Source organism: Ciconia boyciana, chromosome 7 (genome assembly GCF_034638445.1).
Source record: "Ciconia boyciana chromosome 7, ASM3463844v1, whole genome shotgun sequence".
In the NCBI taxonomy this organism is placed as follows: Eukaryota; Metazoa; Chordata; class Aves; order Ciconiiformes; family Ciconiidae; genus Ciconia; species Ciconia boyciana.
In genome coordinates, this window is record NC_132940.1 from 27,577,411 (window position 1) to 27,590,665 (window position 13,255).

The 13,255-nt window shown below is 35.0% G+C and overlaps 1 protein-coding gene across 1 annotated transcript in view; it reads right to left on the bottom strand.

The window, feature by feature from the left end:
- Positions 1 to 228: 228 nt before the first annotated feature.
- The window catches only part of CDC73 (cell division cycle 73), a 112,643-nt gene continuing 99,616 nt past the window's right edge, over positions 229 to 13,255 (bottom strand). The window contains exons 14-17 of the mRNA XM_072867779.1: positions 11,236 to 11,397; positions 9,289 to 9,389; positions 5,795 to 5,936; positions 229 to 4,537 (exon numbers count right to left, since the gene is read on the bottom strand). Of these exons, the coding sequence (XP_072723880.1) occupies positions 4,501 to 4,537; positions 5,795 to 5,936; positions 9,289 to 9,389; positions 11,236 to 11,397 (442 nt within the window). The 3' untranslated portion in view covers positions 229 to 4,500. The remainder of the gene's footprint in view (positions 4,538 to 5,794; positions 5,937 to 9,288; positions 9,390 to 11,235; positions 11,398 to 13,255) is intronic.

Consider the following 13,255-nt stretch of genomic DNA (forward strand, 5'->3'; position numbering starts at 1 on the left):
TTGGGCCCACTGACACAGGCCAGAATTTATAATCTACAAACTCATTTAACCAAACTTTCAAGCAACTGCAGCTAAAGATTTACCTCTTGACAGTTTTCAGTGATACATGCAGGAACCTTGTGAAGCAAGTAACCAGTTTTTCCAAATTTGAAATAAAACAAACTAGAGCAAAAGAATTTACAAATGTAAATAAAACCCATAAACCAAGATATTTTTCTTACAGATTTTATGTACCACCTCATATCGAGCAGTTTTACATGTGAACTAGTCTCTGCAATAAAGTTTCAAACATTTGAGATTGTTCTTTGCATTTGCATTCTGGTTAAAAAAATTATAAAATTTTTGTTTAAAGAAAAATTAACACAGTAAATCAGTCTGGATGTAGGGGCTGTCGCTGTGTACTACCTACCCATGAGTTTTGCTTGATTAAATCTCATTATTCCCAATATTATCTGTTTTGAATCACTGCCTCAGAATTGTTGTATCATGTTAACAGCCTTAAGGTAAAACCAAACCAAAGGTGGTAAACTACACAATTGCCATTGAAGTATGTAACTATTCAGAAAATAAAACTGCCATCTCTCAAAAAAAAAAAAAAAATCGGTTAAGTAACAAATGAGCAACTCAGAATATGACATTCAGAGATTCCAGTTTGTGGCACATTTTTCCACATATTAGTTGAACTGTAACCTACTTGGCCAACAGTTTCTTCAGGCGGGGATTTTAATTTCTCAGGAACACATTGCTCTAATAAAGTACTTGGCATTAGTTATGGCTTTTGAATTAAAATGCACTCATGACATTAAATTTTAAAATCACTAAGCCATTAATTTTGACCAGGGTTTTTTTTCATATAGTGTTTGCAAGAATTAGCAACTAAGTGCATATTTCATGTATTAATAAAACTTACTTTTGCAGGTCCCTGCAGAGAATGGTAATATTTTATACACTGACTGCATATCAAATGAAAGCCAAAAACAAATTTGCTGTTCTGATAAAGGCTTATCTGTAAAGTATCACATAATAGTTTAACTTATGATCAAGGGCAACTTAACACACAATCCACTATCTACATTTTCTTCTGTATTCAGAAATAAAAAGGTTTACAGCATTGCAGAACAGTTCTATAAATTGTCTAGGTCAAGCACTGACTTTAGTACCTATCTGTGAAACTATCTTGCTACAAAAATTTCCAGGTAATAACTAAATAGCTGAGCCTACTCAATTGAGGATGCTGATCTGCAATTTCTTCAGGTATGCAAGTCCCCGTGGTTGCCCTGCTTTACCTTACAAAAAATTCCCCCTTTGTCTGCTTTGTTCAGGGTAGCATTCAGAAAGCTCAAATAGTCTAAATCATAGGTATTTTAAATATAAAATCATTATTTCAGATATATCTACTGGCCCCTATAATCTTCCTACTAAAAGAAATAATCACCCACTGATAGTATGGGAGCCCAATAGCAGACTTCAAAACAGTTTTCATCTTGTTTTATCTTGTTTCATCTCGTTCATCTTGTACTTATGAAAGTGTAGAGTTAGGACACTCAAGATGTTTAATAGAAACAGCCAATTTGATATCCAATTCCCATGCTAGTATCACTCTACTGTTCAATAAACTACACTCAGTGAAGTAGCTGAGTTTTAGTTATACGTTTTAACTGAGTACAATTTACACACTTTATACACCTCTAAGTAGTGTGTCAAATTTGCTCAACAATAAGAATGCACTCACTAAAACAGATGTCTGATCCTCCAGCTTCCCTAGTTCTTAGTATTGGCTTTCTTTATTACTCTATATTAACTTGTAGATAAATTAAGCATAACATAAGTGTCTAAAATTCCAGCTGTGCTGCAAAATGCTGCTGCAAGGCTAAATTTTTAAGTCCAAGTAGTTTCATAATCTATGTGCAGTTATTTATGAAGGCAGCAGGAATGCTATTCTGACAACCTAATTAAACTTCCAATAATGTCAGCAGGAATCTGATTGCAAAATGGCTCATTTTATAAACATCACTACTTTTATGACTGACAAAAATATACACGATCAGGTGCCAACTCCTTCACAAATACATATTTTACAACTTGTGTCATAAATTGCTTGCAGGTACAAAATTCTAAGATGTTAAAGATCTATGCTCAATCCGTAAAAAATGGCACAGTTCATACAAAGATTTCATGGATTTTGCTCTTCTGCCAGTTTCACATCCATGTAACTTCACTAGTTTCAGAGGAGTTACTCCCAATCTATACATAAACTTAGATCTAAATCAAGACATCTTCTGTATACAATATTGGACCTGGGATTACATATGCGCTTAAAACACAAGTGAAATACAGGACAGAGAAAAGATAATTGGACCATGCCTATTTTAAGACCACTATATAGTCTGTATATCACAGTGCACACGAAGCACACATTTCTTCAGAATTCGCTTTTTAAGTTTTCTGCCCATTGTAGAAGTCTCTTTAAATCTGAAAAAAAAATTACATTTCTAATTGGAAACATTTGAGAGTTACAAGACCCACACATGATATCCCACTATTTAAAGTAGTAATGAACCCTAAATTGAACCACTTCCTCATGGTAGCGATAGTGGTGTTGATAGCCATTACAGCTTTTCTAATTATAGCACAGGTTAAAACAAAGTATTGAATGTTTTAGCTCACTCATGTATGACATGGATACATTTATAATAAGCTTAAGTATTGGGAAAACACAGTCATTTGGTACTGACCAACTGCCCATACAAATAGGAGAACTTCTAGTAGTTCTGTATTGCCTGCTCTTCTCAGTCACTTTGCAGAATCCACTCAAAAATCCAGCCTCCACTGCTTCCAGTCTTGGAGCCACTGGGGTTTTTTGTTTGGTGGTTTGGTTTGGTTTTCCCCTCCCCCACATTTCCATTAAGACCATTTAAAAATAGTAGTCTCAGTATAGCAGGGCTGGAAACATTTAATTAAAAGTCAGACCTCACAGTCCTCAAATTTAAGACATAGTTTTAAAAACCTCTTAGGGAGATGTGCCTTCTGATTTTATTAAAAATGAAGGTAACATCAAATAAAAAGCAAAACTGAAGAAGAATAGGTAGAACATTTTACTTCTGTCAAACCTTAAATGTAAAGTATATTAAAAAAACATGGTTTGGAATTTCAAGAACAGGAATATAAACATGTATTTTCTATCCCAGAAAAAAATTCATGCGGGTGTTACAGTATTTGATCATTCTCTACATCCACTGGTATGCAACATCAACTTAATGTTATTAAATAGATACAGAGATACCATAAATTCATACAAATACCAGGGTCTTCTGGCCTCAGTTATACACATACTGTAGATCAAGCAAATCTGTTCTTTGGTAACTGGAGTAGGTTCATTTTTCATTCCAATGCAGGACTGTTAGGAGGCCATATTAGCCACTCGTCTCAGAAAATTACAACTCTTGTAGACATAGTCTGGGCTACTTTTGTCACAATAAAATAATATTAGAGGTGGTATTAGAGGTATAAATGCAAAGAAGTTAAAATTATTCATTCCTTGTGGTGGCTCTTTCAGGAATAAAAATCCAAACTCTCTCCTTCTCTATTCATTGTTTAATCTAGGTAACATTTAGACTCATATGTAAAGGTATTTTGATAGATGGGAATGTACACATGCACAATTTCAGTTTAAATAAAGAGAACTGTGTGAAGAATGACAATTTAAAGTTAACATGACTTGAAGGTATTCCTATAATAAAGTTTAAAGATTTAGTAAACTGGGACATTACAAATCAAAAAAAGCGTTTCTAGATTTTTCATCTTCCCTTTTTCAACAAAGACTGACAGAATATACATATACAGGTTGACATTTTGATTTATCCAAAACAATTTTCACTTTGCTTCAGTTTGCAAGTCTATTGACTAAAATGTAATATCATTCACAACAAAATATTTTCAGTAAGTGAAACAATAAGCAAAGAAAACCAAAACTAAGCTCAGAAGCTAAGTAGTTCAGAAAGCCCGGTAACATCTATGTGTGCGTAAGTGTGTCTATAACTTTTTTTTATACATTATATATATAGACACACACACACATATATATACACACACACACGTGCGCACATGCGCACACGCACACACACACATTTGTAACCTGCAGTGAAGATCAATCTATTTTCTAATAAGGAACAAAACACATTATTTAAAAATGTGGCTAATTTAACAAAACAGAGAAGAAACTGCTGCTATCAAAATATACAATTTGGATTGCAGACTAGAAGGCTAACAACATTAAAAAAATAGTTTTAAGCAAAACCCCTTTGCTTCTGAATAACAACAGGTATCAACCTGCCATAGCATGAAGCATCCAAACAAGATTTTATAAAAAGTTTAAACTGTGACCCTTCTTCATTTGTAAAGTTCTTGACGTATCATATAGTGCGAGCTCTGGTCTCCGAACTGGAGCCCCTTTCATTTTTCTCAACCCATACTTCAGGAAATAAATGGCAGCTGAAAGATTCAGAATCTCAAGTGAGATTTGTGCTTTACCATATACCTGAAGAAAAAAAAAACCACAGAAAACAATGTTACTACTCTTTTGGTATTTATAGAAATTTTACTCTCAGGAATAATATGCACAAACTTTGTTAAAAAAAAAAATTCTTAGAGAATTACAGGTTGCCAAAGAGATGCAATGTCTTATACGCCATATAGCTCTGTATTATGCACAATATTTGTCCCACTAAAAGACGGTCAGCTAAAACCTTTGCTTCAAAGAAAATTCATGTTTTCCAAGGCATCACATGACTTCTAACATCGGAAGACTGTTGTTAAAGATAACTAGTTCATTCTGGGAATTCAGATATATAGTTTAGCAGAGACTTTTAAATAAGAAACCATAGAAAGTCTGATGCTTGGAATTATTTTGACAATTTCCATAGGATTTTTCTTTTTGAACTTCACTCAATCATTCAAGCAGTTTGCTGTGCAATCAACATGAAAACATTAAACATTCATGAAATGCATGGGTTTCTCCCTTCCCTCAATATTTCGTCAACTGCTTCATGATAAGAAAGTTTCTTCTCTACAACATCAAAAAGATATCGCAATGAACTTCCCATTCAGAGAGGGTTCTGAACCAGAGAAGCAGAGTCAGAAGCAATGCTGCTCTTCACAGAGCTGCTGGTGCTCCTCCATCCCTCACTTCTCACAAAAAGCGGGGCAAAGTACTTGGAAGGCCCCTAAGATACAGAAGAATCACCAGTCCAAAACTCAATTACGTGCTATATGTTTTTTTATTTCCTTCCTTTTCTACCCAGTGCTGTGGACTCAAGCACATCAGGATAAAGTAATGCTTTGTGGCTTTTTATCTTAAGGTAGTTTCTCACCTTTTCTAGACTGTCATCTAGTGAGGTGGAGAGAGAAAGGAGGAGAGCTCGTAAGCTCAGAACAGCAATCCAAGGGGAGGGCTAGGGGAACAAAGGAAAACTCTACAGCACCTAGCTTGTTCTCCATCCCTTTCCTTCTGCCTAAAGGGAGGTGAGGAATCATGGTACTAATTGATGATTAATGGTAACTATCCTTCCTTTAAGTCCATGCATATTACACTTTGGAGATTATTATTTCTAGTTTATAACAACATATAGTGGTATATATTTAACTGTGTCATCAGGGAAGGTCTAAACAAGCAGTAGTTTCAAGCTAAAACATTGTTCAGATGTCTAAGTATACAGTTCCCTTGACGCCATAACTTTTCATTCCCACCAAACATCATAAAAGCATGAGCGTAAAGGATTTTCAGCAGGAAACATACCTGTCCAAAGTTTCCCAGAAGCGTAGAAATACTGGCCTGTCCAAGTGTCTTTTGTGGTAGCTTAGTTCTAACACTGTTACATCCCATTTCTGTACATTTGGATCCAGACGTACTTCATCATATTTGAGATGAAAAGCTTTAACTGCAGGAAACAGGAAAACATTTAGTGTACAAACATGATGACTTTACAGTGTTTAATTATTAGTCAAAAAGAATTCCCACCCCACCCCTCTTTTTTCAGAATAGAGCCTGAGAACAAAAGTAATGAGCCCATCTCTCAGGAAAGTAAACTACTTAATTAAGGGAACTGAACTAAACATGGTGGTTGGTGGCCACTACCAGGTTTTCATGCTACTACAGGTTTAAGTGAAAGGTCAGCCCCTATTTTTAGATGCATAGATTACAGAATAGCACAAACTCATTGCCAATTCAAGCACATTTTCTTTGGGAAAGAAAGCTGTTATTTCTGAAAATCTTTGAACTATCCAAAAATTAAAAAAAAAACAAAACAAAACATTTCTGAGACCACTGAGAAGGAAGCCTGGCTATTTCCTGAAAGTCTGTGTAGAAGACTGACAGCAGAATGCCAGTGTAAGCCCCAAACGCTACATGAAGCATTGAGAAATTTAGTAACTGATCTAGTACTCAGTTAAAATGGTAAAATATCAACAGTTATTTTGCTCTTGAGAAGTATTGTCACGTGTGAATTATGTAAAGCCTAAGCATTAACACAGTGAGTATTAAAGTCTTCTTGCGATTCTTCTTGATTTCCTTAGCCAAATCATAGTTTTGACATAATGCAAAGTATTTGAGCCTTGTACAATTCCTATCTGGTAACCAATTTGATGCATTTTCTATTTTGGATATTATTTGAGAAGTAAAGCAGGAGCACTTGACCAGACTTGTGGAAACTAGTTATTTTTCATGTCATGGTCATACCTTTTCTGGTACCACACTCGTCATTTTTTCTTCCACAAAATCCACCCACAATTTTAGCCAAATGGCTAAAATAAATAAATAAAGATAAAATCAGTCCTCTTTTCCAGTTACAGGTCAAACTATAAAATTATATATCTAGGAGCTTTCTAGAAGACTGGTATCTGAAATTAGCTTTTTTTTTTTCCCCAGTTAACAAACTAAAGAAGTGACCATCTGGCTTGTACCATTGCCAGATAAATTTCTAAGTTTTGTGAATGAAAATTAAGAATACAGATACATTATCTTTGCCATACAATGTTGCATGTTTCAAAATAACTCCAGAGAAAGCAAATAAAGATATACCGGGGCTATGCATTTACAGAAAACTTAATCAACACCTGACAGAGCCTCTGCATTAAGGTTAAATGATATTGAACAGAAGACAATCCACTTCTGAATCTGAAACAAATCAGTATTAAAGCGCATTAATGTGCTCTAGCACCAAGATCTTTAAAATGGTATTCAAAATTAAGTATTTGTTCATTAAAGTGACATCATTCAAAATTTCATCTGAAACATTCACTTGCAGATCCAAAAATAAGCTTGTTTGCTATGTGAACATTAAACACCGAGGCCACGTGTAAATAAAACTCGGGAGAACAGTTTTAGAGACTCAACTAACAAAGTGCTATGTGACATAGCAATTGAACAAATAAAACCAGTTTGACAGGCTCTGGCCCAACACAAATTTTATCGAGGAATTCTTTATGGTAAGCTACCTGCTTGTTTTCCACAATGACAGTGATAAGCTTTGAATATTTGTTAATTGCTACGGACCCAGTGACTTACATGAAGAAACGCAGACTGCAGATGAAACAAATAACTGTTGCAGATCCCAGAAACCGCATTTACAAAGACTATTGAAGACTATAAATATGGGCAAAGCAATAGTTTCAGGAAAAGGTAAACACATACAACCAGACTGACGTTGCCTGTGCTCTCTCCATGTACACTGTTTTTATTTTGAGGAGTGAGTAAAGTCATTAGGAACAGCCCTACAGATACTCTTACCAGGAAAATATTTTTAAAATACCTCTTTGAAACAACAGAATGCATTTCTAAAATTAAAAAAGGTCCATTTCAGTGTATCTTTATGAGTCAAGTAAGAAGAGATACCCTTGCTTTCACTTGAAAAATGTAAGAATTTGTACACCTTCAGATTGAACTACGCAGGCTATGATTTTGATCTTTCAGCATAGTGAAGACCTCAAAAATGTCACAGTATTTCATGACAATTCCTATGGACCTCTATACATTTATATATACATAACGTTCAAATTAATAGGAACTAGCATGCAACTACTAGCTAGACCTTAAATAGTTAACAGCATTTTTCTTGAGTTTGGTTTTCACAATTTCTTTTTTCCCTCTATCTTCATTTTGAAGTGTTATTTTCTTCTTTCATTAGTCTCTTTTGTTAAACTCTCTCCTGTGGTGTATTTTTTCTTCTACGTTGACTTTCAGGCTCTTTCACTCTCTCCCTGTTCATTCTCAATCCCCCCCTCAAACTCATTCTACTTTCTTGTTCACAGATACATCCTTAGCCTTCCATCTGCCTGTTTTCTTTTTCTTTGCTCCTTACCAAACTAGCACGTTCTTCCCGGATTCTACTTCACATACCAAATATGTGCACACATAAAACCTGAACAAACTTGTTTCCTCATCACACTGACTGGAAGATGACAGACTGAGCTAAGGTGGTTTTTTGTTTGTTTGGGTGTTTTTGTTTGGTGTTTTTGCTTTTGTATGTGTTGTTTGTTGGTTTGTTTTTTTTTTTTTTCAAATCTGTAGCTCAGAAACCGATGGACACCATAAAAAGGTCTGTTTTCTAAGGCAGCTTCACAATGAAGTGACAAAGAACAGAATCTGACAGTTTCTTTAGATATTATCCCACACCTTACAGTCAGAAGAGTGAACTGTGCAAGAAAAGTGCAGTGTGTCTCAAAGCATACTGGGCATAATTGTGATAACTCAAAGAACCTGTTCAGATCTATACAATGATAACATCTAGCTCACAACTTAGAAGTATCTGTATCTTATTAAACTTTCAAGTTTTTGTCAGACACCAGATCATATTTGTAGAGCTTGCTTAGTGAAATACTAGGTGATTAATCCTCTGTTCAAAGTGGTAATGAAATCTGAAGACAGCCTATAAACCTGTTATCTATGAAGTATCTTTTCACTTATACATAATATACATTGTCTTTTCACCTTTTTTTTTTTTTAGAAGCTTGGAAAGTAAATTTATACACTAGCTATTTCTGAACCTCTTGTAAAGATGACAGCTCTTAGAAGATTTTTGTGAGCTTCCACAGGTCAGAACAGAACAACTGCAGAGGGCACATTAATACTTGCCATCTGTGCAAAGACCTAAGCATCTGTCTTCTCAACCATCCTAGTCCAACAGCACTTTGGCAGTACTTGGCAGTGCTTTGCCAAAAGCATAAAAACCTCACAAAAAACCCCAAACAGAATAACAAACCCCCAAACACTTAAAAACAACCCCCCCACCTTACTTTTTGCAAAGATATCAACAGGTGATCCGTCAGGCAAGAGCCAAGGCCAGCCTTTGAACTGCCAAGCAGGACCCTGTACAAACACTGCCACCACACGATCCCTACGAACACAGAAAGAGATGGACACGTTGATGGCCTTGAACATTTAAATCACATGTTTTCTTAAACAGGCAATGTACCTTAATATAGTTTCTTAGTAACAGCAGTATAGCATATTTAACAACCACACCTCCAGTGCAACTGCTTTTTCTGTAAGCAAAAAAATTTTCATGTGATTTTTCTGGACTTTTACCTCCATTCCTTTGCAGAATGCAGTGCAGTTTCTCATGTTACATTCATAAGAAGTCAAACAGTGTTTATTTCTGGTCATTATTACTTTGCTTTTAAAAAGTGCTCCAACATTTTAGAGATAATCTTCTACAAGTAACACCGTAAACTGAGGTGTATCAATTTTAAAGCCTTTATTCTGAATATCGTTAACTTCTATTCTAAAAATTTACTAGGAGAGACAGCTGCTAAATTTCTGCCTCCAGTTGCAAAGTGCATCATTTATTGTAAGGGTATGTAACCATTACCTGTGGACTAACAAAATAAATTTGAAGCTTTTACATTAATAAAATTTAAGAAAACCTTTGAGAATAAACGTCCTCCCACATATGGGCTATCTTTTTCTTGAACTTTTACATCATACAACCATGGTTCCTATCTACTACAACAAATAATTACCTCCCTAGTCTAATCGCCAAATTTAATTCATCATAAAGTCTACCAAATCCCAAATGGAAAAGAATAATCAAGGTGGAGTAGGGTTTTTTTTGTTTGTTTGTTTTTAAAACTAAAGCTTTGCCGTGGTATGGCAGAGCTTTTGTAACAGCTAACAGAAAGAAAACCAGCAACAACATGTTAATTTCTAGATACTAATATCTGATTCTCCCTTGGATAAAAACCAAGCTAAAAAACCCACACCACTTCATCTCTTTGGTCAGAAGCACTTTAGGAACTGTTTTAGATGGTTCTTAAAGGTTTGATATTAAACATTAAGTGCTATTTGATATTTAGAATTTCAAACCCATGGATTTCTGATTAGTTCAAGTTCTCAATACAGAGAACAATTAATTTAGGAACAGGACCTTTTCAAAGTATTCCTCTCCATTAAAATCTACTTCAGAAGTTACAAAACCACCAAAAATGTCGTTGTGCGTGTCTAAAATCCTCACATTTGTGAAGAAGAAGTAAAAATGTTGCCTGATTCATTACATCAAATAACAAAAAGATGTTTCTCCAGAATTTTCCTGCTCAAAGAGAAATATGTTTTCATAGCACCAAAGAATGGGCTACAGACAAAATAGACAGCTTTTAAGAAAAAGCTGCAGATTATGATTCCTTTTCCCCAACAGGGGCTCTCCCTTCAGAAGTAAGCTTTCATGATTGAATCCAGTTCAATGAATATGATTCACTACTGAAACCACAGTTCAGTCTTTACTGTCTGATGTGTTTTCTTTCTTTAACTATTAAAAAAAGTTAGAATGTCAGATGCTGAAGGCCTGCAAATGTATCTTTCTAAGAGATGTCATTCAGAAAGCAGACAAGAAAGGAGGATTTTCTCTCAGATCATGTTTCAGTGACTTGCACACTACAGTATGACGAACCGGAAAACTCATGTGAATTATTCCTATTTGAATTTCTGGAACATTTCAGGCAAACCTAATAAAAATAGTTGTGCTGCTCATACTGTTAAAATGTAGAGTGTTGGATTTCTTAAGAAACTTCTTAAAAGAAGTTTAGTGTCATATTATTTTACTTGAAGACTCCTATACAGTTAACAATCAAATCCACTCTTTTATCCGTATCTTAACTTTTTATGCAATTTAGTAGAATTTTATTGGTCCCCTTCAAATTCTGCATTCTCCCAATTAAGAAATTTTGTAAAGGGGAAATCTATTTTACCAGTCTTGTGGCATAAGTTTCAGAGGTTGGTCTACTACTCGATAAGGTACAGTAACGCTGACTGTAGTTCCCCCAGGCTGCATCTGGTCCTTCCTTCTCTGTATTAGAGTTTCATTTTCTCGTTGACAGCCTTGTTTCTTCTTTTCATCTGATGGTACAAACCTTGGGGAATAAAGAAACATTCAATAGACAAAAACAATTTATTTTATGTAATCAGCAGGAAAAGTAACAACTTTATCAGAACTTTGCATTATTGGCAACAGTCACTGAAGCCATCTCATTTTCACTATGCCAAGCCTCCATCACTACTCATTCAGAACAGCAAAAGACATAATAATATTTCATAAGCCCTTATGATAAAAACAGTCATACTAAAAGGTCCTCTGCCCCTCAAAACTACAGCCAGACCTGTTCTTATGCCTTTGTGGCATTCCTTGCCAACCTTACCCAATACATTTGCAGATGAGAAGCCAGATCACAACCTGCTGAATGGCTATAACTCATTCTTTTTAGTGATCGAGGGTAACATGGGGAAGCTTGGGCACTAAGAAACAGCTGCTTCCTGGAGCAAACTTTAGAGCTTTTGTTCTTGCAGCCATCAGAATTATGTTTTCCAAGAAACCTGGGATTTTTGGTCAAAAAGGTTTTTGAGTGAGGTTTTATTTTTTTAGATGATGGTGATTTTACATTATCAATGATTCACCTGGTTACTATGATGTATGATACTACAATTGAGGAATTTTTTTTTTCCCCTAAATAGCTTTTCTGATAGATTAAGTGCTCAGAAAATAAGGATAACGTGATCCTCATGTCTTATTTAATCTCTGTATGCCAAAATAAATGCTTAAGATGTAACCCCCCCCAAATGAATTACACATCTTTGATTTTTCAGCCCCTCACCTTGAAGAAAAATGCAATTCCATTTCAAGAGTCTCTTCTTTATGGCGATAATAAAATAGACAGAACAGTTCTCAAAATTGTCATCATAAGCATGAGAGACATGCAAGCCTTTTTACTGATGAATCTCAGTGGATTTTGTCAAAAGGAAATATAACAAAATCATGCTTTTTACAGATCTAAAACTATGTCACAGAAAGGTAAGCTGATGTGACTGTTATCACCTACCAGGCCAGCAAAAGAGCAGAGCTCAGACCCATGTTCTCCTAATATTCTGTTCAGAACCACCCAGCTGTACTACTAACACTGTTTGCCACTGAATTTCATTTCCAAAAATTCTGATAAAAAGAAACACTATGTTTCACTTAACTGCAGAAGTTATCAGGAATATTGGTGCTACATTTTAAAAACACAGTACTCTACATAATTGGTAAGATTTCTCTTCATTACAGTACAGATGATGCTTTTTAAAAGTTTACTACATTTTTTGAGTAAGTTGTTTGCACCATTTCTATTTGTTTTCTTCAAGCTATTTCTATTTGAACTAAACCCCAATTTGAATGCGCTTAAACAGGTAGACCGCACTTCCTATTGCTGGAAAAATACAAAAAAGGAATGAAAAATGAAATATGAGGAAAAGTTAAATATTCAGTCAACTTGAAAATATTCGGTTTTGCTAACATCTTATATCCAATGAGAAAATGGCATTTTGGGGAAAAAACCTCAAACACACACATCTTAAGGCAGCACGTGGAAACTGTCAATAAAACTTCAAGCAAAACTATTTTACTTTCCTAACGTAAACAAACAGATGAAGTCCCCTTATACTCTTCACGATTTAACAATGTTTCAAAAACAGAAAGTCACAACCCTTTTTTGAAGTGTGTGTCCAAATGCATACAACTGCACTGGAAAATTAAAAAACCCTGCAAATGACTATGAATTGTGCATTAAAGTTGACTAGTATTGGAAATACAGAAAAAGCATTACAGATGTTAAATGATAAGCTATAAATTAAGTTATGCTTATCTGTCTAGTACACGTAAAAAAACATCATTCTAAAGAAAATGCAGACAAAAAAGCTATACAGGATACACAGGGAAGAAGTACACTTAGGCCACCT